The sequence below is a fragment of the Polistes dominula genome, unplaced genomic scaffold (genome assembly GCF_049000335.1).
Source record: "Polistes dominula isolate Pdom_NZ unplaced genomic scaffold, Pdom_raw_medaka contig_77, whole genome shotgun sequence".
In the NCBI taxonomy this organism is placed as follows: domain Eukaryota; kingdom Metazoa; phylum Arthropoda; class Insecta; order Hymenoptera; family Vespidae; genus Polistes; species Polistes dominula.
The window spans coordinates 2,812,436-2,837,461 of record NW_028301152.1 but is presented as its reverse complement, the minus strand read 5'-3'; the positions used below and the strand labels follow the sequence as shown (position 1 = coordinate 2,837,461).

General features: G+C 31.2%; 1 protein-coding gene across 2 annotated transcripts in view; it reads left to right on the top strand.

Annotated features, from left to right (window-relative positions):
* Mp (collagen XV/XVIII-type protein multiplexin) overlaps window positions 1-25,026 on the top strand; it is a 202,287-nt gene that overhangs the window by 41,393 nt on the left and 135,868 nt on the right. For both annotated transcript variants that reach the window (XM_015316488.2, XM_015316487.2), the window contains exons 3-4: window positions 23,226-23,491; window positions 23,882-24,157. In XM_015316488.2, the coding sequence (XP_015171974.2) occupies window positions 23,226-23,491; window positions 23,882-24,157 (542 nt within the window). The remainder of the gene's footprint in view (window positions 1-23,225; window positions 23,492-23,881; window positions 24,158-25,026) is intronic.

Here is a 25,026-nt window from a genome sequence, read left to right as displayed (position 1 = left end):
TTCGTTATTTCTTTTTCATTTTCTCTTTTCTCCCAATTACGATGGTCTTTGTTGTTGTGCTTGTTGTTGTTTAACCAATTCCTCATCTGACTATAATTAAGTTAGATGTCCGTTTGGTCAGAAAATTATATAGAATTTTGAATTATTTTCTCTCGCATACAATTTACGTTTCTAATTTCTGAATTTTCTCCTTCTCTTATTTTCATATGTATATATGTATGTACTTTCATCTTTTGTCTTTTCTATATCCACGCTTGTCGTATTCCCACAGCGACACGAGTATAAAATATTAATATATTATATCGCGACGAGCTGTGGGACACGTTTAATTTGCCAGAATCGTTTCACGCCTCGCTTCTTCTTTCTACTCTTTCCTTCCTTCCTTCCTTTCTTCCTTCCTTCCTTCCTTCCTTCCTTCTTTTTTATATCACCATCTACTTTCAACTCAACGTCCTCACCACACGTCATACTCGCTGGTTCTTAAAACGATGAATATTTTCACATTTTCTTTTATTCACGGTAAGTGTGATCATATTTAATGTGGAACATTTAATGAGATTTCTTAGTACATAAAAGTTTGAATTATCTTTTATACAAAAAAATTATTACAAAATTTTCAAAAAGAGGCACGTAATTAAGAAATTTATAGAGATCATTATTTGCAAACACATTGAAAATTTATTCCATTAATTTATTTCAAATTAATTATAAAACTAGAGATTGTTATAGTTACGAGAAATTAAGCAGAAATAGAAAAGAAATGTGTTAATGATAAAGAAAAAAAAATTGTTAGCAATAGAACCGAAAAATATAATTGAAAATGAAGGTATGGGACACATCAATCTCTTTCTAATTTTCTCTTTCACTTTGTCTCTCTCTCTCTCTCTCTCTCTCTCTCTCGCAAACAAAAACCGGACGTTATCGTTCACAGTTATCGTCGAAGTTTGCCGACGTTTCTTTGAATAATTTAAAAGGCACTACCGCAGCGAAAATGTAGCGGGCAAATCCCCGGGAATCTCGGGACGTTTCAACGCGACGATCGAACGAACGGGACGCGTCTGGATTTTTGGGACAAATAGGTCAGGATGATCGAGATACCAGGGTGAAAAGCGAAGACAGAACACTAAGCTTTTGTTCTTGGAAATTCTTCGATACCTACCTTACGAATAATCGAATAACAACAAGTTCTCCGCCTATTCTATCCGATTCTATCGTACGTCGTGGATGTTTTCAATTCATGCATGTATTATATGTATATATGTATATATGTATGTATAATGTAAATCTACTGGTATGTATATTTATGTATGTATGTAATTGGAACTCGATAGCAGACCGTAACGATATTCGATAATTTCGTTGAGGGGAAAAGCCAAGTTCTCACGGATTAATCGAACTCGTTCACTTCACTCTCGATTTATAACGTTAACGGTAACAATGAAAGGCTTGATTAAACGAGACAATAAATGGCGAAATTGCAACGTGGACAAATTAATTATTAAATAAATCGAATAGTAAGGATTATTTTCTTTTCGATTTAGTGTATACATATATATATATATATGTCCATACACGTAAACGTACAACGATGTATATATGTTGTAAATAATGGACGGTAAAATCAAAATTTGAAATACCTTTTCTTTATTATATTCTTTTCTCGTTATATAACGAAAATTACAAGTTGCAAAATTCTGAGGTTTCCCTTTTATTGTGCAATAATTTAATAAATTTTGATTTAATGTGCTTTCATTATTTTCCTCTTTCACAACGAGCAAATCGGGTGAAAGGAAGAGACGCTTGAAAGACTTCCTTTAATTCATATTTAAGCTTCCCTCATGTACTTAGCAATTTTGTTTTATATGCTTGTGAATTTCGAAATAGTTTGCTGAGAAATTAGTGGAACATAATTAGACGAGAAATCAGATTAACTGAACTATCGCTCAATCATTTGTTCGTTTCATCAAAAGGTATTCATTGCTAAATCTCTTTTGTCTTTTATCTCTTATTGTTAGAATATCATTTTGATTTGCTATCTTTACGAATTAAATATGTCGCGTACCGGTGCCTTGATCGGTTCTATGGTATTAATATATCGCAAGAATGTCTTAATACAATGTGAATCGATTGTTGTTGCGTTATTGATTGTTGTTACGTTGATGCTCGTTGTTGCGTTCTTATTTAATGATTGCGTTGCTTTTAGATTAATGATCTGCTACTATGCTGCTTATGCTTCTTTTTGCGATTATACAGCTTCGTCGGGAGCCAATGCGTTCTTCAATTTTATGCTGATGCTTGAATAGCGGCGAATAGACGTGAATCGTGAGTTGTAGTGAAAATAACGATGATGCTGGTTTTTCGACGGCTTTTATAGTAAAAAAATCAGTTTTCGAAATCCCTTCTCCAAGTTGGTTAACCAATGGTAGAAGGGTCCACCACCATAGTTCACCTATGGATGAGCTTATGTTTTTAGTAAAGGTTGTCTGGACTTTGTCTGGAATAAGGGATATCTTTTCCCTTTTTGATATCCTATGTGTTTACATAACAATCCGAGACCTCTCGAAGGGCCCGACAATGCACTAAGGTTTCGTCGCACCGATATCTCTCGATAATGTCTGCGTTTGTTTAGGAGTATTATGGCTTTCGAGAATGGTTTAAAATATTCCTCGGAGTTTTTGAGTGGAGTTTGAACGGTTCGAAAATATGCTGGAAAATATGCTGGAATATATGCTGGAAAATATGCTTTATGATTCATGCCTTACGTTGGGCGCTACGCAACAAACTGTTACTTACTACAAACAAATTGATACTTAATATCGAAAAGAAATGGATACGACTATAATTGAACTTATCTTTCATTGAATTGAAGAAGCTTCGAGATAATTCATTCATATCATGACAAATTTTATTCGATATTTGTGGAAAAAAACTAGAAATAAAGATATGATTTTTAATCTGACTTAGAAAAATATATTATAGATGTTCATGAAAACGACATTTAAAAAACATTTAATACTTTAGCACAGAGTCAGATATGGTTATAGATATTTCATAGAATTTTACAGGCAGACAAATGCATTACGACGAGTTAATTTCGCATTTTCTTCTGGACTCATTTGTATTGTTCTTAGAAAGTTACTTTCATTCTCTTACTTTACATTTTCTTGTTTCTCAAACTCTTCCCGTTTTCCAGATGGAAACATCCATTGCGTGGCTCTCTTCGACAATTCTATGTACGGGTATAGAAGTCTCTTGAAAGTTTTACATGCTTCCAAGGATTTTAGATTGCAACGTTTCGTTTTTAAAAAGCTATACCATTTCTTTTAAAATCGTCAATGCATTTAATAAGATTTTGTTTTATGAAAAAAAAATATATATATATACATATATCCTCATATTTAGGATACTAACGTAGACACGTAAATACATATACATACATTTGACTTCCCTGATATGTTGGTGGATCATAAAGCTGATAATGTAATTCTAAATACGATTTTTACTATTTAAAAAAGAAATTATTTTATCAAGATCGATATTTTTTTCTTGTCATATTAATAAATATGATAATATTTTTATTAAAACTATTATGATTACATTTTATTTGTTTTTTTTTTATTAATATAAGTCGAATGATTCATTTAATAAGAATTCCCTATTGATTTTATTGCTTATTAAGTATAATTATCTAAAAAGAAGAATAATTTAAGTTCCGACGGAGATACTTATGTTATCGTAATAATTAATGTTTCCTTTCTCGATCGGTTACGGTGTCTCAAGAGAAATGCTTTCTCAGCATCTTCTCTGTCTTATTATTTAAGAGAACACAGCAATATTCGACGTAGTTCATTTGCATAATATACACAAATTATCTTAAATTCTACTTTAAATATACTTTTCGATTTTATCTAATTTGTTTTCAACAAACATAATTTTTTATTCTTACTGTAAATAATTGTAAATGAATATTGCAGAATGTTATACAAAATTGTATATGATTGAGAGCACAAAATTGATAAAATTTTCAATAGTATCTTGGATTATACAACATTTTAAATAAAATTCTTTTATTTAAGTGCTATAATTTAAAAAAAATTTCTATCATGAAAGTAATATATTGAACACTTTTTACATTTTTCTGTTCTTTTTCTCTTTAATGGAGAAAAAAGAGAAAAAAATGAATTTTCTAGTACCTATTTGGTCGAATACGCTCTTGGAAAAATGGCGGGAGCGTTGACGAGGGACGAATGTACGAGCTAATCGGATTCTACTAATTGGCTTACTCATAGAACAATTAAGAGGATTACAGTTTTTCGATAGCATGTACCGTTGCCTCGCTCAGAATATTGCTACGTTACACACTCGACTCTGGTGTGTATTTACTACGCGTAAATCAAGTCGAATCGTGTGGGAGCGTCTACCAGTGTTCTCTCCCTTTTTCCATCTCTCACTCTCTCTCTTTTTCACTCACTCTCCTATGGGAATTTATCATCGTTAAAAATTCTCTTTCTCGATAAATGAAAATTTTCCGAAAGGATCAGAAACTTGTTTCAGAAGTTTTCCTTATCATTATTATGAAACACGATACGTTAACTTTAAGAACTTATTTTTCATATAATTTTACAGGAGAGAAGAGAGAGGAAAGGATCCGATCTTTTCCGATTTTCAGCCCCACCTCAAGTGATATTGAAGGCCAATAAGATTCATATATTTCTTTTCCCTCTCTAAAAGATTGGAGGTGGGCCTGAAAATCGGAAAGGATCGGACCCTTTTCGGAAACGGCAGTCTTTTATCGTCTGCATCGTCTTTTGGTGAATGGTATAGCTAAAGGTTTCTTTTAAATAAACGATACTTTTTTACCTATTACCTATCGAATAGCAAGATATTTTATTTTATATTTTTAAAATTAAATATAAAAGGAAAAGAAACTAAACATAAGACTTATCATCAACAATGTAAATAAGTTTTCTATCAAATAAATCGTAAACTTAATTTTTACGATTTTTTTTTACTTACAATTACTCCACTATCATAATTATAGATACATATACTAAATAATATCGAAAATGTTATTAGGAATCCTAGTTCGGACAACGAGATTTTAAATACTCAAAGAATAAAAAAAAAAAATAATGTAGATCTCGAAGAAAGAGAGGTCCAATTTTCCGCGACATTTGTATCGCAAATATCTTGTCTAAGATGCAGAAAAGCGAAGAGGAATTCAAATTCTGAGATGGTATAGAGAAGGTTTGCATGACTCCGCCTAGACTCGATTCGTTTTCATCGTCGATGCTCGACGATGGTTCCGCACATCTCGAAAAATAGAACGAGAGATAGAGAGAGAAAAAGAGAGAGAGAGAGAGAGAGAGATCAGAGAATAATACTTTTTACTCGTATGCAGGACGCGCGAATGCACATTCGAATCCTTCTAGATGCAGCAAGCCTTCTCTACTCCTCCTTTCGATTTTTCGAACCGGAAGATACTGGTACCACCGTAAGTCACGTTGAGAATGCAGTGACCTATCAAAGAAGTTTCTTACGATAAACAATGTTGGCAGCCATGCTAGAATAAACAGATGCGGTGAGAATGAGAAACTAGGATCACTTGTGATTGAGATACTTTCCTGATTAATAGAATTTTCTTATTTTAATGATGAAATATCATTTTTTACATGAATATTTTCGCGCGGAAGAACTTTATAAATAAATTTTATATTTAAACTAATGAATGCAACTATTTCGTCCATAAGAAAATAAATCAAATTCATTAGTTTAGAAATAATGATTTTATTTAATAGTTTGTTTTTTTTTTGCTTAATTATTTGATTATTTGATTATTCGATTATTACTACTACTTATTTTTTAATTTACATAGTTATTTCTGTAGTATCTATGTCTTAAAGATAATTCACACGCACAGCTTTGATTATTAGATTTCTTTCTCTCTTTCTCTATCTCTATCTCTATTTTTTTTCAGAGTTTCACTCCTCCTCCATCGTTTACTTTTGTCTTACGGACTATCCTTCCAGATATCTTCGTATTTACTCGAGCGTTTTTTCTTTTCTTTTGATCGTTCCAAATATCGTCAAGAAAAAGAAGAAACTGCGAACGAGCTTGCAGAACGTCAATCGTACATCTCTGAGTACTGAACCCATCGAACAGTATCGATTAATTAATTTTTTTTTCCTCTTTTTTTTTTTAGCTCTCTCACAAATATCTCATCATTGTAATTAACATCATAATAATATTTTTAAAATATCGTCTACCATAATTTTATAAAAAAGTTGTGATCTCTAATTTTTTTTCGTATAACTTACATAAAACTTTCATCAGCGAGATCGTTTTAAGATGAAATTTTATTCGAAATTTATGGTCTATTCTGCTTTATCGACATATTCAAAATTTGATTGAAAATTTAGATTTATTTTTATTCGCATATCGAAATAATGGATCAAATTAACCTTACGGCTTTTGCATCCTCGGATGACGAATTTTCAAACTTGCTATAAGTCAAGTTTCGCTGTTTACGAAGTTTAAGCGCATAAACACACGATTTGTATTTAAGCTTTAAACTTCCTCGTTGATCTGTATTGCTAAGTAGGCCAAAAGCTTTTAGCTAGGTCAAAATACTTTAGGTTATTGTAAAGCTTAATTCATTTTTTTGTTCTTTTTGAAATGTTTAATACTAATTTTTTTCCAATTATAAAACTACAGGCTTTAAAATCTTTTGCAATTTATGTAGAATTATTTTTTAACTAAATTAAATTACTTTACTGATTACGTTATGATATCTTTGAACAATTATCAATATTTCTGGACATTAATTACAAATAGATACTTATGTTAATTTCATTAAAATATCAATTAATAATAATGACTTTCACATTTTTGTTTCAAAGTTTTTTTGTATTCTTTCGTTCTTTCAAAATTATTGACACCTTCTTAAAATAATGCTAACGAAACACTACAGAAATAAAACGTACTTTAAATAACGAAAAAGTCGAACAGATTTAAAAGTTAACTAAACATGTATCGTACGTTCATGCTCAGTGAATAATAGATGAAATGAATGAATAATAAGCTGAAATGAAAGTGGACTGTCCTTTTACGTGTCGGACAATCGTAAATATATCTTACCGATGCAACTTAATATCGATTCAATGCAGATTCGTTCTACGTTATTAGAAATTAGTGTCACGAGTGAGAAAAAACTTTTTTTAAACTCGATGCGTTATTAATCGTAAAACGTGTTAAAAATTTCAACAAAAAACCAAAAATGAGAGAATGAGAGAGAGAGAGAGAGAGAGTAAGGGGGAGTGAGTATGAGGGTAAAACAAAAAGAGGGGAAGAGAAACGAAATGGAAGTAGGGAGAAATTCATTGGCGATTTATTAGCTCGGCGTAGCAGTAGAATCTCAGTGTTGGCAGCCGCATAACGAGTTTATTAAATATTTTATAACGGTTGAAAGAGAGAGTAAAAGAGATGCAAGGGGTGAGAATATGAGAGAGAAGAGAAAGATGCCGGGCAGGAAAACACGAGAAGGCTATGTGGAAGGGAAGAGGAAAACAGCTGTGGAAAAAGGTAGCGAAGTGAAGAGGAGGTGGCAAGCACGGATGGCCAGAATATATCGCTTAAAAGGGGTTCTCCCCTTTTATGATTCGGTGCTTTTATACCACACTCCTCGATCTTCGAGAGGTAAAGAGAAAGATAGGGAGAAATGAATAAGGCAAGCATGCGTTGCGAACATATAACTTGTTCATGATTGCGACACCATCAGAATAATCTTTTCTATATTTTATGTATCATTATTGTTCAAAGAGTTTATTAAACATCCCCATATTTGTACCGTACTACTTTCATTTTAATATAGAATGAGAAAGAGATAATAAAAAAAGAATAATTGAAACTGTTGCGTGTTATGAATATGATTACTTTTCAAATTTTCCTACCTTCTTTTTGATATTTTATATTCCTCTCGACGAACTGATTTTTCGTATATATTTATTATGTAATTTTTGTTTAAATAATTTATTGCATATATTTGTAAAGAAAATTCGGTAAATTCAAGACACGAATAGACCTTTTATATATATTTAAATAGTTTATTATTATTGTATAATTTATTTAAAGTATTATTCCTTATATATTTAATATTAATACGTAATACAAGCGATCAAGAAAATTAGTCACTTGAAAAGAGAAGAAATAAAATCGATATGGTGGAACCATGGAAAGGGACGTTTCTTTTCATGTTCGTAGGATTTAATTTTCAGGCGACGTCGAAAGGATGACGATTAAAGAGAAAGATACGACATGACTTGCTATGACGACGAGGACGACGACGTTGGATGTGAACAGAGAAAATGGAAAAATGAAGACCAGAGTGGCGAGAAAAGGAAAATGATAGAAAAGATGAGAATGAGAGAGAGAAAGAGGGAGAGAACATTGTATTGGGTCATCTGCTAGTTTTCGCTTCGGAGCACGTAGTTTTCAAAAGATCGCTACAATAGTTGATTACTCTACGCCAAATATTAACCTATCACGGGATAAAAAGAAAAAGAGAAAAGGAAGAAAATCTTAAATGACTCACAGTACCGAGAAAATGATCGATTTTTGTTACTCTCAAACGCTCGAACATGTTCATTTCTTTTTCATTCCTACTCATCTATTTTTATTTTTATTTATCTGTATACTACTTTAATTTTTCCTATTTTATTCGATGATATTTCAATATTTACACGATCTTAAATAATAAAATAACTTGGAAAATGTGATTTTCCAACATTTACTTTTTCATTGAATAAAAAAAAAAAAATTAAAGAACAAAATAAATTCGAAGAAACTAATTTTATCTTTTTACTCTGTTTTTTACGGCTTCGAGACACTTCTTTATTAACATTTTCTAACCTTTATTAAATATTATCAAAAACGTCGCGTCTTTTTTCGCTTCTGTTGAGTCAAAAGCACACGGTTTTTGTCTTTTGCTTCTCCGGATGGGTCACACATTCATACATGTTACTAACCGTGCCTACGTGAGTTGACTTTACTTATCGTGCTGGGAACTAATAATCCTACGTGGCTAGGCCGTTAATTAAATTCGATGAAACTATTAAACACGAAAGTTCGAAATTAATTTCAGAAGTTACAATCGATAAATACACATACACACACACATACATATTCCCACTCTTTCTCTCTTTCTTCTTCTTTTTCTTTTTCTTTTTTTTTTTTTTTTTCTTATTCTTTCACTCTTACTTTCACTATAAAGACTTTCGTCGAGCAAAACCGATCGCTCAACAACCAAGAGAGAGTTCAAAGCTCGATGGATATTTCATGTCTGCCTCTTTACGAGTACCTTTAAGCATTTCACTTTCGAATAACACAATTTTCCGGGACCTTTAGCGAAGTTAATTGCTTCCAATCGAGTGAGAACACTTTTCGCTAATACAAATCGCTACCTATATTAAAGAAGAAGATGAAGAAGAGAAAGAGTGAGTGAGAGAGAGAGAGAGAGAGAGAGAGAGAGAAAATCTGCGACAAGAAAAGAGAGAGAAAATTACGTACGTCGACGTAATTATAATCACGTTCGAATTGGTTTTCAGACAAGTCTGAGCTTTGTCCATCAGAAATTTATCGAAATTAAAATAGTTTCCTCCCTCTCTCCCCTCCCACCGACTCGGCATGCTGCTGATCGAAGTCGTCACGCTGTCAGGGTGCTTGCTACTTCGGTCAAGCCGAGTTTCCTATGCGCGTTTTGCATAATTTTCAAACCACTGTTCGCCGACCTCAACTCAATATAGGAATCCTAACTTAACTAACTTCTAAAGCTACGTTATAAATTAATAAAAAATTTGATGATGCTTATGTATAAATATAAATTTGTTTCAGGTAATGTACGTTTTATTTGAATACATTTATGTTAGATCTAATCAATCATTTTTATTTCATACAAATCTATATTTTCTTCTGTATACGTTGACATTTATTTCAACAAAATTTGTCGAGGGAGAGAAATATAAATAATAATAAATTGTTATAGTATATTCATTAATAATTGTTAAATAATTAACAAAATATAATATATTTTTAATTTTATTAAGTCATTTAATTTATTCGTTATTGATAATTACTAATCATTGATTTTTAAATAGAGTCTTATTTGTTAGTATTTGTTTTGAAAATAAAAGTTCTCGATTTTTATTTGTTCTCTTTAATTTTAATGGTAACGAGTTTTACATGTCGTTATTAGAATTGAAATAGAAAAACTAGGAGGAAAAAATAAAATCGGTTAGTAGAAAAAATGGAAGAGAGGGTGCGGTAGAATAGAACGTAGTCGTCGACATCGATTCTGTATTAAGCCTCTGAAATTACACAGAGAACGTTTGCGGAGGGACTATGAGGTGATTCTACTTTGCTCTATCATTTACTTCGGTCTTAGCGACTCCACTAAGATACCATAAATTGGCTCACGAGTGTCGAGAATCGGTGTGTCTAACGATAATTGAGTTTCTTGCACGTTTTACTCTTACTATATCTGTTCTAACATTTTTACGTGGCTCATTACAATAGAATATTAAGCTGTCAAATTTGAATTAAGTAATAATGAAAAATAACATTTTTATTTTAAATAAAAATATTATATTTGTTAATTTTTTCTCAAGTATTATAAAGAAATATTATACAAATAATTGTTACGAAATGTTATTTACATATGATTAAATGTTCACATGGTCATTAAGCTTTAAGATCTGTGATAGAAAATTGTTGAGATCTTCGTTATCTTTTCTACTCTTTTGTTAATATCTCATGATACAATAACGTATACACGTATGATTAAAAGAAAATTCAGAAATTTTCATTTTAGAATTTTTATACCTGTCCGAAAGATCGCAACTTGTCTATCCAATTTATTTTTTAAGAATGGTGAACTTCCGTAAAAATGGTGAACTAGCACGGTCTTTAAAATCGCAGTTTGATAAATTTACGTTTACGACTGTCCCGTTGTTCGAGGACCCATAAAACCAATGTCCGTCTTCGACCCCACACAGGGATGGAAAACGTTCGTTCCTGAGAATAGGAAGGAGGGGCTCGTTAAATTTACTCGAGCGTAAGAAATTTTGTTAAATTGAAAAATATGAGCTTTTCGAGGTCGACTTCTCTTCTCGGTCGATAAAGTTACGATTATTACGCGTGTAACGGAGTGATTCTTTGAGTAAAACTAAATGGAATTAACAGACGTATATATTATTTTTTTCATATTTAATTATTGAAAAAATTAAAAACCGTTTATATTTAGTAAATGTTAATTTTACTTCAAATTTAGAAATCTCTTATATCATCGATATTCTTTTAATAATATTAAACCAAAAAAAAAAAAATATATATGCGTGGCTTCTACGCCACTCAATGTCATTAGTTAGCATTTTATCGTAAATTTTTGTTTAAAATATCCGAAATATAAGGGGAGTGTATTTGATTAAATTTTCTAGAATTAACATAATAATATTTTTTATCGATTAATTTGTATTCAAAATTATTGCTAAAAAAAATGATTTAAATCTGATTTTCTCTTTTCCTTAATTTTGAAAATATTTCAATATTAAAATTTTGAATACATCTCGTATACTTATTATTTGAAATCGACGTTCTATCCAATCATCAAGGATACACACGTGATATGATAGTAGGAGGGGAGAATACAGCACACGAGGATACCTTCGGGCTAGCCCTCGGACTACAATACCAAGAACGCGTCGAGACAAACCACTCAGACTTTGCCCCAGGGTACCTGTAATAAAGAATATGAACTCTTAGCTGCACCTTTTGTGTGCCATCCGATGCTTCTCGGGGTCGTTTCTAGCCTTCCTCGAGGACGGAGGGCACCGGTGCCATCGCCTACGGCATCATCGACATTCTACGTGCAACTTTGCTATCAACTACGAAAGGGAAAATCAAATTTTACAATAACCGAGTAGATTCTATTTGATAACAACGAATTTCATCTCTTAGAATAATGTCATTGCCCGAATTTTTTTTTATTCAATAAAAATATATATATATATATATATAATTTTTATGATGCTTCTAGTCAATCTTATTGGAAATTTGATAGAAAATGAAACGATTTATTTTACTATTTAATTGATAATTTATTAATATAATTAAACAAAAATTATTCTGAAAAAAAATAAGAATATTTTTCATCATCATAAATAGTTATTCTTCTATTAGAAATTCAATCGTTTTCGTTTAAATAAATAATTAGGTATATCTTAATTTACAAGTACTTAGTAATTCTAATGAATAAATAAATCCATTTATGAATCTCTCTACAACTTTCTCATTGTATCTCCTATAAGTATTATCCTGATTCCTCACGAATGATTTCCTTCAATATAACATGATATGACATTATGTCTCTGATATTCGGAATACTGCATGGAGGATCAATGTACTATTATTGACTCCTTACTTGATACGAGTAAAGTCGAACGTAATCCACATTTTTCGATGTTTCTCCTATTGGCTATTTTGATTAATACATTGTTTTAATATTATGTATTAATTTTATTTTATTTAATTATAAGTGACTATTATTATAATTGAAATTGTTTTCTTATAAAAATATGTTTCTTTTTACTTAAAAATATAATTGATATTTATTTTTTTGTAAGTTTTCGATGAAATTAAATGATTTAAGATCATACAAAGAGGTAACCGTGTTGATGTTTTGTAAGTACCTAAATAGAGAAACAATGAAAATTAACGATTAAACTTTTGAAAAGAAGTAAGAAAGTGTTTCTGTTGAATTGAGTATCTAATAACGCGAATTTCTCGAAATGGAAGGAAGAGAAGCTTTGCGAACGACAGCAATGTGCTGGTGTAAACGAGCCTCTCGCGGAAGGTGTTAATTGGAGAACGAGCACGTTTTCTATCGCTCTCCTTAACTAAGGAGAAACCAAGCGTTGTCTAATAGGCTTGCACCTAATTTTCCTTGCCGTTAGTCTGATGCAAAGGACTCTTAAGATTCGTGTTTTACTTGCCATGCGAACATGGCGGCATAATATCGACAAACAAAGCGTCTCTCAAAGCGAACTCTGAATAAGTTGTTCGAATCTTCAAAGGAAACTCTATTTTTTTGTTTTTTGTTTTCTCAAGTAAAAGAAATTTCTTCGCAACATTTTACGCTAAAAACAAATTAATAAATATTTAAATATTGTTTGTTAATACGTTTAACGTTTCCATTTTCAAATTAATTCAACTGATTTTTTTATCGGACAGTTGGTATAAACGTATTATAAGTTAAAAGGATGTAATATCAGAAATAAATAAAATAAGAATAAAATAAAAAGAATTAAATTATTCATTTTATTTACACCTATTAAATTTTTAATAGACATATGTAATTACACTGTTTTTTATTTTAAAAAAATTTTTTTGTTCATTATAATGCTATATCTATTTTATAACATAAGTTTCGAATTCAGGTTGTCCTCGTTTTATGTATTAATAAAAAACTATGAAATTTCGACGGTGAGTATTCTTTTGACGTGCGACAAAATTGGCTGCATCCTCTCTCTTTCTCTGCCTCTGTCTGTCTGTCTGTCTGTCTGTCTCTCTCTCTCTCTCTCTCTCTCTCTTTCACACTCTCTTTCGTTGTTCGGTTTTTCCCTTGAGAGGTATCAGTATTGCGTTCGCTGTGCTCGCGTGTCACACGAAATTCTTCTCGGAAGACAAGACAAAAGGTACGTTATAAAACGTGAAAACGTACGAGGGCTCCCACCTTTGACTCCGATCCTTTTTTTTCTCTTTTTACTGTCCCTTTTTTTTCTTTTACTTCTTTTAGTTCACCCTCACCCTTCGAAAAGTACTGATTTACGAGCAAACTTCGAGATGAGCAACCTCCTATTCTCCTCTCTCCATCTCCTGCCAAATTTGCCTGTGTCTTTGAAACATATTGCGAATCGAGCACGAAGTTCATAAAGTCCGTTTTGCGTGCTTCAAATCTTCTCTCTTCTTTATGCCAAGGATGGATTATATACTTTTGATCTTCCCAACATTTTTTTCACTCCCCGTTTCGTGATATTACTGTTTCAACCTTTTCTTTTCATTCGTGTTCAATATTTTTATTGAAAATTCTTTCATTTCATTGGTATTTAAATTTATTCCTATTCTCTTATCTTCCATCCCCTTAAAAATATATTTTCACGTTAAAAAAGATATCCGATTAAAAGAGAAAAATCGTTGATACGTTTCACTGTTAAATGTTGAAAAAGAAACTATAGTCAATTTATAATGTATGCAAAATTTTTTTTATTCTTATTTTTACTCCGATTTTTCTCATTTTCTGTTATTAGAATTCCGTCAGCTTGTGCGATTATACGATGGAACATCCAAACGTAAAGTCCCTGACAATAGCTTTGCCAAAATAGTGTTCTCTTTCGTCGTAAAATTCTCTTCGTTTCTTCTTTGAAAAATGGGGTACGGATGAGAAAGGAAGCTGCATTTCGAGAAAAGTCGGGCGAACCGAAAAAAGGCAACCGTCTATTCTTTCCAAGTTTTTTTGATTAAATCCGTTCTTTGTTTTTCACTTAAAGAAGGAACGATAGTAAAGAAAATGGATAGGTGAAAAAGGGAAAACAATAAAAAAAAGTAGAAAGAATGGTTAGAAAATGCCAACATATTCATTTAAATCGGATTCGAAATTGGGCCACATAGAATTTCAAAATAAATGTAGAAAATAGTTACTTTTTCACGTGTATTGTGTTATGTCGATATTTCGGAATATAGTTCCCTTTAAACTTTTCGTTTAATAAATCCAACAATTATGGCAAGTATTACGTTATAAAAAATAATAATAATAATTTTAATTTGAAATTTAATATATTATTTAATTATCAAAATTAAATACTTAAAATTATATAAAAGTTTGAGAATTCTTAAAGAGAAAACAAAAAGAAAAAAGACTGAACAACGATGAAAAACGTTGTAAAAATAATACGATATTATTTATTTTTTCTCCTCGTAAAATTCTCTCTTGAAAAAAGCACTGGCAAAAGACAGAAATAAAACTTCCGGCGTGTTGGCTACAACTTTTCAACGTACTTTACTGTACCAACGAGGACGACTACTATCTTGAAAATCCTCTTTTGCCTTGAAGCGGGTGGTACGCGCGCGCACACGTTTAAGATCCTCCTGCTATGATTCTTTTTGGCGGTGCCCATTTATCATCGGCGAGTATCGAGGCGAGAGGCTTTGTGTCGTTTCGTTCGTAAGAAGCAAGCCGAACAATGGACCAGGGGAAAATAATTGCGAGGATATCGTTGGAGCCACGATGTCGGTCGCCGATATCATCCTGATTGGCTGTATTACTTGCCTTCCATTCGAGGATTTTCTTTATCAAATAAATTTTCTTTTTACAATCTATATTAACTACCGAAATATTATAATGTACATATCAATTAATTGTAAGATATCTCGTGTTAAAATATATTAATTATTTATTTAATAGAAACTTTTAATGAATTTAATATTAAAATTTGTAACTATTTCTTACACTTGTTTTAAACAGAATTGTTTGTCTATTTGTTGTAAAGAAAAAGTATTAGAAGTAATTGATAATTATATTAAGAAGGTGAATAATTGAATTAAGTAAATATGTATTACTTTTAATTATATCTTTTTTCAAATAAACTTATCTGATTATTTTAAGATATGAAAGATCGAAGATGACTTTAGAACTTTATCATGAATGCAAAATGTTGTTTCATCGCCTCGAATATCCATGTTAAGGTAACGATGCTTCAGGCAAGGATGAAACGTAATTTTAGAATATATAGGTATATACTATATTCTTGATATGTATGTACAGTAGCGAAGACATCATCAATATCAAATTTAACAGAATTTGTAAGATTATATAGCATTCCTTATAGTCAGATATATGCAAAAAGGAATTTTCATTTTACCAACTGTTTGATTTACTTGAAATAGATTTTAAAGTAATGTTATTAAATTAAAAAGAAAACGAAAAAAAAGTATAGTCCGGTAATTTTACTTTTATTTTTTTGAAACGTGGTATTACAAGAGATCAAGCGATACTTGTTTATAATACATTTTATACGTCAATCGAAGTATTCCCTTAAGGCTGTTCTAGTAGCATAATTCAGTATCGCACATAATGTAGTAGGACGATGACAGATATCTCACGTAAAGCTAGATTTATACTCTTTCTCGTGTGCTCATGGGACACTTTCAAAGATCTTCATATAGCTACGAGGTGTGAAAATGAAAAGGACTTGAAATTTGTAAACGTTAACGATGCACCTTTCGATTTCATTTCTTCATACATAAATGCGTAAAAAACACATTTTTTGTCTCGACAGCGCATAATTAAAAAAGAAAAAAAAGTAGAAAGTAAAATCTTTTCAATCTTAGAAAGATTTCACATCTAACGAGAAACCACTCCAATTACGAACTTTCAATTAATATCACGTACGTTTCCTTTAGGACACTTCTTTGCAAGGACGAATTAAGTGTCAGGCTTACTCGAAATTTCGTCTTTTTCTTTTTCTTTCTTCTTCTCTCCTTATTCTTCTCGTGCCGTTGTCGAGTAGAGAAAATGACAAAAGCCGGCCTAAATCAACGAGAAGTTTTACCCAGGAGGCCCTCCAGGGGATTTACACAACGGTCCTCGCGCCCTTTTAGGACTCAAGAAGCCTTCTCTTCTCTTCTCTTCTATTCTCTTCTCTTCTCTTCTTTTCTCTTCTCTTCTCTTCTCTTTCTTTCTTTCATTCTTTTTCTTTCTCGCGTACCTGCCGTCTCATAAGTCCGACGGTTGCCTACTCCTCAGTCGAGAGTACGAGTAAATAAAGGTCTGTTCATGCGTGAAATGCCTTGAGGGGAAGGCACCCTATCCCAACCGCGAAATACATGGAAACTCGTGTAACGTGAGACGAAATTGAAGCTACTGTCTCGGATAATACTACTACAAGCATCGACCACTATACCACTATCCTCATTCTCCCTTTTCATCGTTATCGAACTTTGTTCGTCCAAGCGCGAAAGTAAACTCTTTTCTTAACTTGTCTTTTACCAGATAAGTATTCCCCCGAGAGAATCGGAAGAATATGTTTATGTTACACTGTTTTCATTCGTCCTGCGTCATTTATCTTTAGTTCGAATATTATTTCCTTTTTTGAGAGATCCTACCAATAAAATTCTTTTTTTACAAGATACCAAGTGTTGCCATTTATTTTTTATTTTTTATTAAATATAACACGTTGCTTTACATGTGAAAACATTATTTTTTATTGATTTAAATAAAAGATATATATATATATATATATATATATATATATATATATATATAATTAATTAAATAGGGTAGTTTTACTCCTTATTAATTTTTTCATTGCTTCAAAAGGTACCTACGTAATTATTAAAAACCACTCAAGCGTACTCGTTTCATAAGAAACCCGTATGAACTTTGATTCCGAGACACGTTTAATTGTAGTTCCGTTGCCAATTAACGCTCTCGCGCCATCACAGCTACTTCGATCTAGATTCGAGGAACAATGTGAGAGAAAGAAGGACAGACAGAGTCGAGTTCTGAAACAATTAACGTAACTTTTCGAGTAAATAAAAGTCTACAGCAGCATCTGTCTGCTAGCTTTGAAGCTGGACGAAGTTTCTTCTGCTTGCGGAAGCCTTTCCTCGAATTTGTCTTGTTCTTTCTCTTTCTGTCTCTTGTCAGACACAACAAAGACCATGGAAGCGGATGCAAGTTTGTTGAAACAGGATAACGTTGAGGGGATTATAAGAAGAGTGATAAGGAAAGATGAGCCCGACAAGGTGGATAATACAAAGTAAAATGTAACGTGGATCATGGAAGAAACTTTACATCACTAAGACATGTCTCCTTTCTTCTGTAAAATAACATTCTCTCCTGTTTTCATCGTTCCGCTAATAGATCGATCTTTATAACGAGAACTACTCTTGAAATTCACTATATTTAGCAATTATTGATCTTCGTTATTGTTTATATTGAATATATTCGTTAATTCTACATGATATATCTACGCCATTGTTAAACATTGTTTAATCGTAAAATATAAGAAATGGAACATTGATCCAGGTAAATGCAATCAATAATATTCGATAAAATTATATTTCTGATCGAAAATTTGTTAGATTTATATATATACATATATAGAATATGAAATATTGTATAGAAGAGAGACGGAAGCAGAAAGAATCCTTCAAGCGCGTTATTGGCCGAATAGAATAGTAAAGTAGGATACGGTGGGTAACTGGGCAGACGAGACGATCTTTCTGGCGCCATCTGTAAGCGAAAACTTGAAGCAAAAGCAGTGCCTGGTAAAAACGCTCGATTACTACTCACAATCAGACTGAAAATTCCGCGCACGTCACAGGGCGGCAGCTTTTAAAGAAGAAACAGAACTCCCACCCTTTCTCCTTTTTCCCTCTCTCTCTCTCTCTCTCTTTCTCACCCTATCGTAAACGGTAGTTCGAAGAAAAATTCCTACCAAACTCGATTTTAGCTAACTCTCTCCGTCGTATTCAAGCCTTGCATCTGTTTTTCTTTCCACCTAAGAACATTTTCTCGACGATTACTCGTGGCCCTTTTCGAAGCAAAACTCCAACCGCAATCTCTCCTAATCTGATTTCGTTTACAGCTTTTACCATCTTCTCGCTAGCTTGTTCCTTCGCGACTTTTCAAAGCATACTTTCGACTTTTCTCCTCCAGCTCTCGTTCATCCTTATTTCTTTTGCTATTCAACTTTTATTCTCTTATTTCGTTCGAAGAGAATTTACGGAAAACCTTTGGAAAACGCGTGTACTTTCAAAAATTGAAAAGAGTTGTTTTGAAGGTAAAAGGTAACACAATTTTCCATTATAATGATTAGTAGTGTATTTTGATATTTTCTGGAAATAATCACGATATTGGTATAGAGCACAATCATAATTGTATAATTTTAATTTTACTAACAGTACAATTATAAAAGTAATAAAAGTAAAAATATAAGCTTACGATAATGATTGAATTCTGTATCTTATAATAAGATGAAGAATATAATGAGTATTCGAAGTTTTCACCAATCAGTCAACTTTACAATACAATACAAATTACAACATAAATTTATAAGTACTAAGGAGGATTACACTTATAACATGAAATAAGAAATAGTGAATGCAAGTGTAGCTTCAGCCTTATAAAAATGTGTCTGACAATGTTGTTAGTCGAGAAAAAGTATGAATAAATAGGGTGACAGATGTTGTCAGTAGTTTTTACTACTTGCCTCATATGTTACTACTTTCTTATAATGAAAGAAAACGTACGTAAGTGGGACTGCATAGAATATAAGATAGTAAATTCGTGGGAAATTATTTCCTATGGGTTTTCAACGTTGATAAAAATTTACGTTAGTAGTTTCCACGATTGATGAATTGTATAATATTTCTTTTATAGATTTCACATACTATCTGTAGAAATGAAAATTTGAATCTTTCTTCGAAACTTTTGTGATTTTTCAAAAGTAACGATGAGCCTCAAGAATCAGAATTCTCTAAGGTGTTGCACTTCTCGGAATGATAACAAACGATTCGGTAAATAAGAGAAAAAGTTAGAGTCGTTGATGTGGCAGTACCAATTTCGTATCTACTCAATGCTTTCAAACTTTTTGATGGAAAAATCTTTTTTTTTCCTTATATCTCTTCATTTTTCTCTATCATTGTTTGCTTGTTCTTTATAGGAAGAACTTTCTATCGCAGTTTTCGTACTTTGAAATTTCATAATATTAAATATAAGAAAAATGAAAAAATCCCTTAACTTGAAACGTCAATCTAACATTTTGTTCTTTTTTATGAAACTGTCGAAGAAGGCGAATAAATTAAAAATAGATCATGAAATATAACAAAATGACAATACGATAAAAAGTTTTCTCATTGGACGAACGATTTGAATAAATAAAAAACATATTTCAAAATGATCTCCTCTACTTTCTTTATTTAACCTTGAATGATAATTCCTAATAAAATAATTAAAAATAAGAAATAAATATCAATGAGTTCAATTATCTATATAATATTATATGCACTTCATATCTATATCTATTTTGTTTTGTCATAAATTCACTTTTTCCAAATCAAAATGTGATTTTAATTTGAAATGCTTCGGAATGAAGTGAGTTTTCTTTGATCTTAGAAAACAGTCGAGTTGCATGAAACGTTCTTATTCGTTGCATACAGTTGATCTATCGAATTAAAATGTACGACGATCGATTTGCCGTCGTGGAAACGAGTCTCCCGTGGAAATTGTGCAAAAGCGCTGCCTCGCTGAACCGAAGAAAAGCTCGGTCCCACGGGAAAGCTCTGGAAACTTGCTGAAACGGAAGAGTGCTTCCTACCGTCGGCGTCGGTATCCTATTATCCTATTTTGCCTGCGTAACGGACGTACATATAATATGTATAGCTGAATTGCATCGAGAGTACATGTAAAACGTCGTTTCCATGATTTTGCAAAATTTTGGAATATTAACGCAAAAGTATGTACTTTTTGCTTGGTGAAAAGTTAAAATGAATTCTCGGAATGACAATTTGCATTAGCGTTCAACGGACCAGATTTGATTTCATTTATTTTAAACGCTACCGAACAAAGAATACATTTTTTTCTCCTTTTTTCTCCTTTTTTTCTCCTGTGTAACTGTAATTTTTAATATGCTTTGTACGTCTTGCGTATGACAAATTTGAGAACACTTTGTAATAAAATATAATGTTATCGAAAAATTACACAAGAATTTTTTATTTTTTTTTATATATATGTATATTATAGAATTTATACGAAATACGTACGTATATATATATACACGTATGTAACAGACCATTAAAAAAAAATTCATATACTTGTGGTGTGTATATATGATGTTTTTTGGATTTAGTCATGTTGTATTCGCTTGTGTAAATCACTTTCCGCATACATCAAACTTTGGATGTAACATATTGTTCTGAAATGTGGAGAAACGAGACGTGCTCAACATGCAATACGATATTCCGAAGTGAATAATTATTCGGAAAGTGTGTGTTCTTGTTTAGTATCCCTTCCTCCCTTTTCCTACCCCCTAACTTCGATTTTGTTTCTTAACGAGTAATATTAATATAGGCAATACTGATGACAAAAGAAAATGAGCAAAACATAGTAAAACAAATAAGTATACACTTTGTGTTCGTATTTGATGACAAAATAAATAGATGATAAGGATGAAGATATGGTAGAAGATGAATAATATAAGTAAAGAAAAGAAATATAATAGGAGAGAAAAAGAAAGAAGATTCGTTTTCTGTCGATTGTTTATTTTTAACAATAAACAGAAATTTACACATGATAGCACTTGTCGATAAAATATCAAATTGTGATGATATATAAAAAATGATAAAAAATGAAGATTCAAAAGAAAATAATTTTTTAGTTAGATTTATTAGTAAAATTACAAATTAACATTTGTTTGATATTTTCAAGACGGTTACATTCATAAATTCGTATACTTTGATTTAATTTCTTAAAAATATAGTTTAACTTGATTATAGGATTTAGAAACGATGCCTTTCTTCGCGGTAATTTCAATATGACATAGAGAACAAGATCAGGGAAGTATATAAGTCGTGGAGTTCACAAACCTTGTTTGTGCCAGCGATCAAATCTCCGGTACGACAATGAACTCGTCAAGCATTGAAATCTTTGATTTCTTTACACAAATTTCAATAAATATGTAATTAATACATTTTAGATAAGTTGTAACTTTAAATATATACGTATTTATAAATTTTAAATACATCTACTATGGTATATAACATAATGGAGATGTATATTTGTATAGAAGTTAAAAATTTTTGTCACTTTAAGAATATTATTAATTTAAGAACATGAAAAAGAAATTAAGTCAAGTCTTTTTTCGTTTATTTTGATCTTATCTATGTTTTATTTCTTGATAGATAACAAATTAATGAAAGCAAATAATTGAAAATCAAAAATAAATAAAAAATAAATTACTTTTAGCTATCTTAAATTTTTTAAAAGTACTTTCTAATTGAACGTGTAGGTCGGGCTTACTACGAGGTAATAAATATCGATTATCGGTGCTCTCGCATACGTAGTTGTGTATCGCGTGACACAAGTGCGTATGATATATGACATAAAATGGCGAGCTCTCTGTATGTCCGCTAAATTATTAAATACCAAATCATCGAGGGAACGTTATATTTCATCATTATAGATCGTCATTGGCGTTAAATAACACGTCATTTTACGTATGTACAATGGATGTCAAAATAATTGAGATATTCGATACCACAAAATGTTCAAAAACCTTTGCGCGAATAGTACTACGACTTATATGCAATAATTAATAGAGATAGTAGCAACATCCGTTTTAATTAGCCAATAGTAAGAATATTATCACGAGAAAGTTTTAATCAGTTATTACTTTACTTTCCCGTGGATTATTAATACAAATTTGGATATTTTAGCAGAAATACCCATAGGTACTTAATACTTCGATATAAAATGATAGGGATGTTCAAGAATTCCTTATGGAGTATTCAAACTAATTGAATGTTTCTCTAAAATAATATTCTATCTACCTTTGGCTTTAAGTGTGTTTTACAAAGTTTCCTCAAGGTATATCCACTTGAATTTGAGTATCCTCATTGATGCGCGGTTACGATACGGGAATAAGTTGCAAATTGTCGCAGTAAAATAATGTGCCTAGTCTACCGCTTGGATTGGTATAGTTACGTTGATATATTATTCGCGGTGTTTCAAACTACCTTCAAACAATTTACGTGAAATAAACGTGACGTAAATTTTACTATTTTCGATACCGCATAAGTTCAAACGAAACATTTATTTCAAAGAAATTTTCATTGAAATAATGTTGAAATTAAAATACGTAATGAGATCGATCGGTCATATTAACGATCTGTAATAAAAAATAAATGATTTCAATTTACTGTAGAAACAGTATTTACAAAGTAACATTGGGAAAGAGAACGAAATAATTAACGTTGAATGTCAATATCGAAATATGTTATCTTTCTGTATTTGATTGCCTTTCTTTAACGATTATTAATTAAAATGATATCAACATAACAAATTTTCATATTAATTTATAAAACTACTTATACTAATATGTAATCATATATTTCAGAAGCTGTTTACGATCTACTGGTAACTTCTGTGACGTCGACGGACGATCAGAATTTTTATATCGACGATGGCCTCGACGGATTTCCGGCTTTTGGTTTCCGACCTGGGTCTGAAGTAAAACAACCCTATAGACTTTATCTTCCTGAGAAGTTGCCAGCCGAGTTTACCCTAGTGGCTATCTTTAAGCCAATATCCTTCAGGACTAGCTACCTCTTTGCAGTTCTCAATCCCTTCGAAACTGTTGTACAATTGGGCATTCGAATTTCGGTAACTAAATAACTATATAGTGAGATTTTATGTTGTTTTTAATTTTTGTAGTATTTTATCGTTGAATTATTAGTATAAGATTTTAAAGAACTTAATAAACCTAATTAACACGTTGTTTGTCGCAATACTAATTTTTTATCAAACAGATTGAAATAGATTGAAATAAAAAACTTTATCTACACTCGTATGATTAAAGAATGTTTTACTTTGGTGTCAAAGCATATATGAATAGCCTGTCACATCAGGTTAGTAGAAAAATAACATTTGATTACGTCCCGCTAGCGGGTCACATACCAATCAACGTGTTAATTATACTTAAAATTGTAAACTTTTGTTTTAATCTATAAACAAAAAATTGATAATATTCTTTTTCGTTTTGTTTTTTTAAAGGATGGTCCAGGCTCTAATCAGAACATTTCACTGGTTTACACAAATTCCGATGAGCATTCCCTTTCAGAAGAAGTTGCCAAATTCACTGTGCCAAAATTAACGAAGAAATGGTCTAAAATCGTCATTAAAGTATCTACCACCGATGTCACCTTATATTTAAATTGTCATGAAATGGCCAAACAAAGGGTAACTAGGATTCCTTTGGAATTAGTCTTCGATACTGCTAGTACACTTTACATGGCTCAAGCTGGACCACATATTCAGGAGAGATACGACGTAAGTTATTTAAATATTATTATCAAATTATTTATTATTAAAATTGATTATAAAACTTTTATGTTATGATTTTAACTGTCTTTAAAATTCACGAGTCTCGTTTGAACGCGGGTATCTAAAAAGAAATAGATTCATATTGACTATGATCTACAATGGAAAGAAAATGAAACTTCGTATGTGAAGATAAAGTGAGAGAACTCCAGACAAGGAATATTTAAATTTTTATAGAACATCTCATTTAAAAAAAGATGTGCATAAAGAAATAAGAACGTAGAAAAAAAACTCATAATTTTTGCTTGTACGAGTGCACAGTTATACTCACTTATTATAATTTTATTAATCCATCTGCTTAATGTCTAATGTTAATATTAATTTAAGAACATTTGAATCGAATTTTAAACGAAAAATAAAAGTCTGACTTAACAACGTCGTCCATCAGGCTCCTTGAGATTCGTGATAAAATACAAGTATTCAGGAACTTGAAATTCTACTTAAAGTCTTGTCTTGTCAAAAGTTGAATGATCGATGAATGAAGATTATCGATTTTATTGTGTCGAACAAACCTCAAGAACTTTCGTTAACGTATTTGCATTTGACATTATCGTTGATTATGTGCTATATATGTGCTATATATATATATCAATTTTATCCTATATATATATTTAATTAATAAAATGTATCTATCAATTTGAAATAAAATATCTTTTATTTTACTTTCATTTTGGTAATGCATATAATAATTACATTCCTATTGCCGTTATTTTTTATTAATTTAACTTGAAAATTGATGTAACCGTACAAAAATTAAAAGTAAAATATCACGAGGGGATTGAAATATTATGTAATACATTAAAAATGCATAAAATATA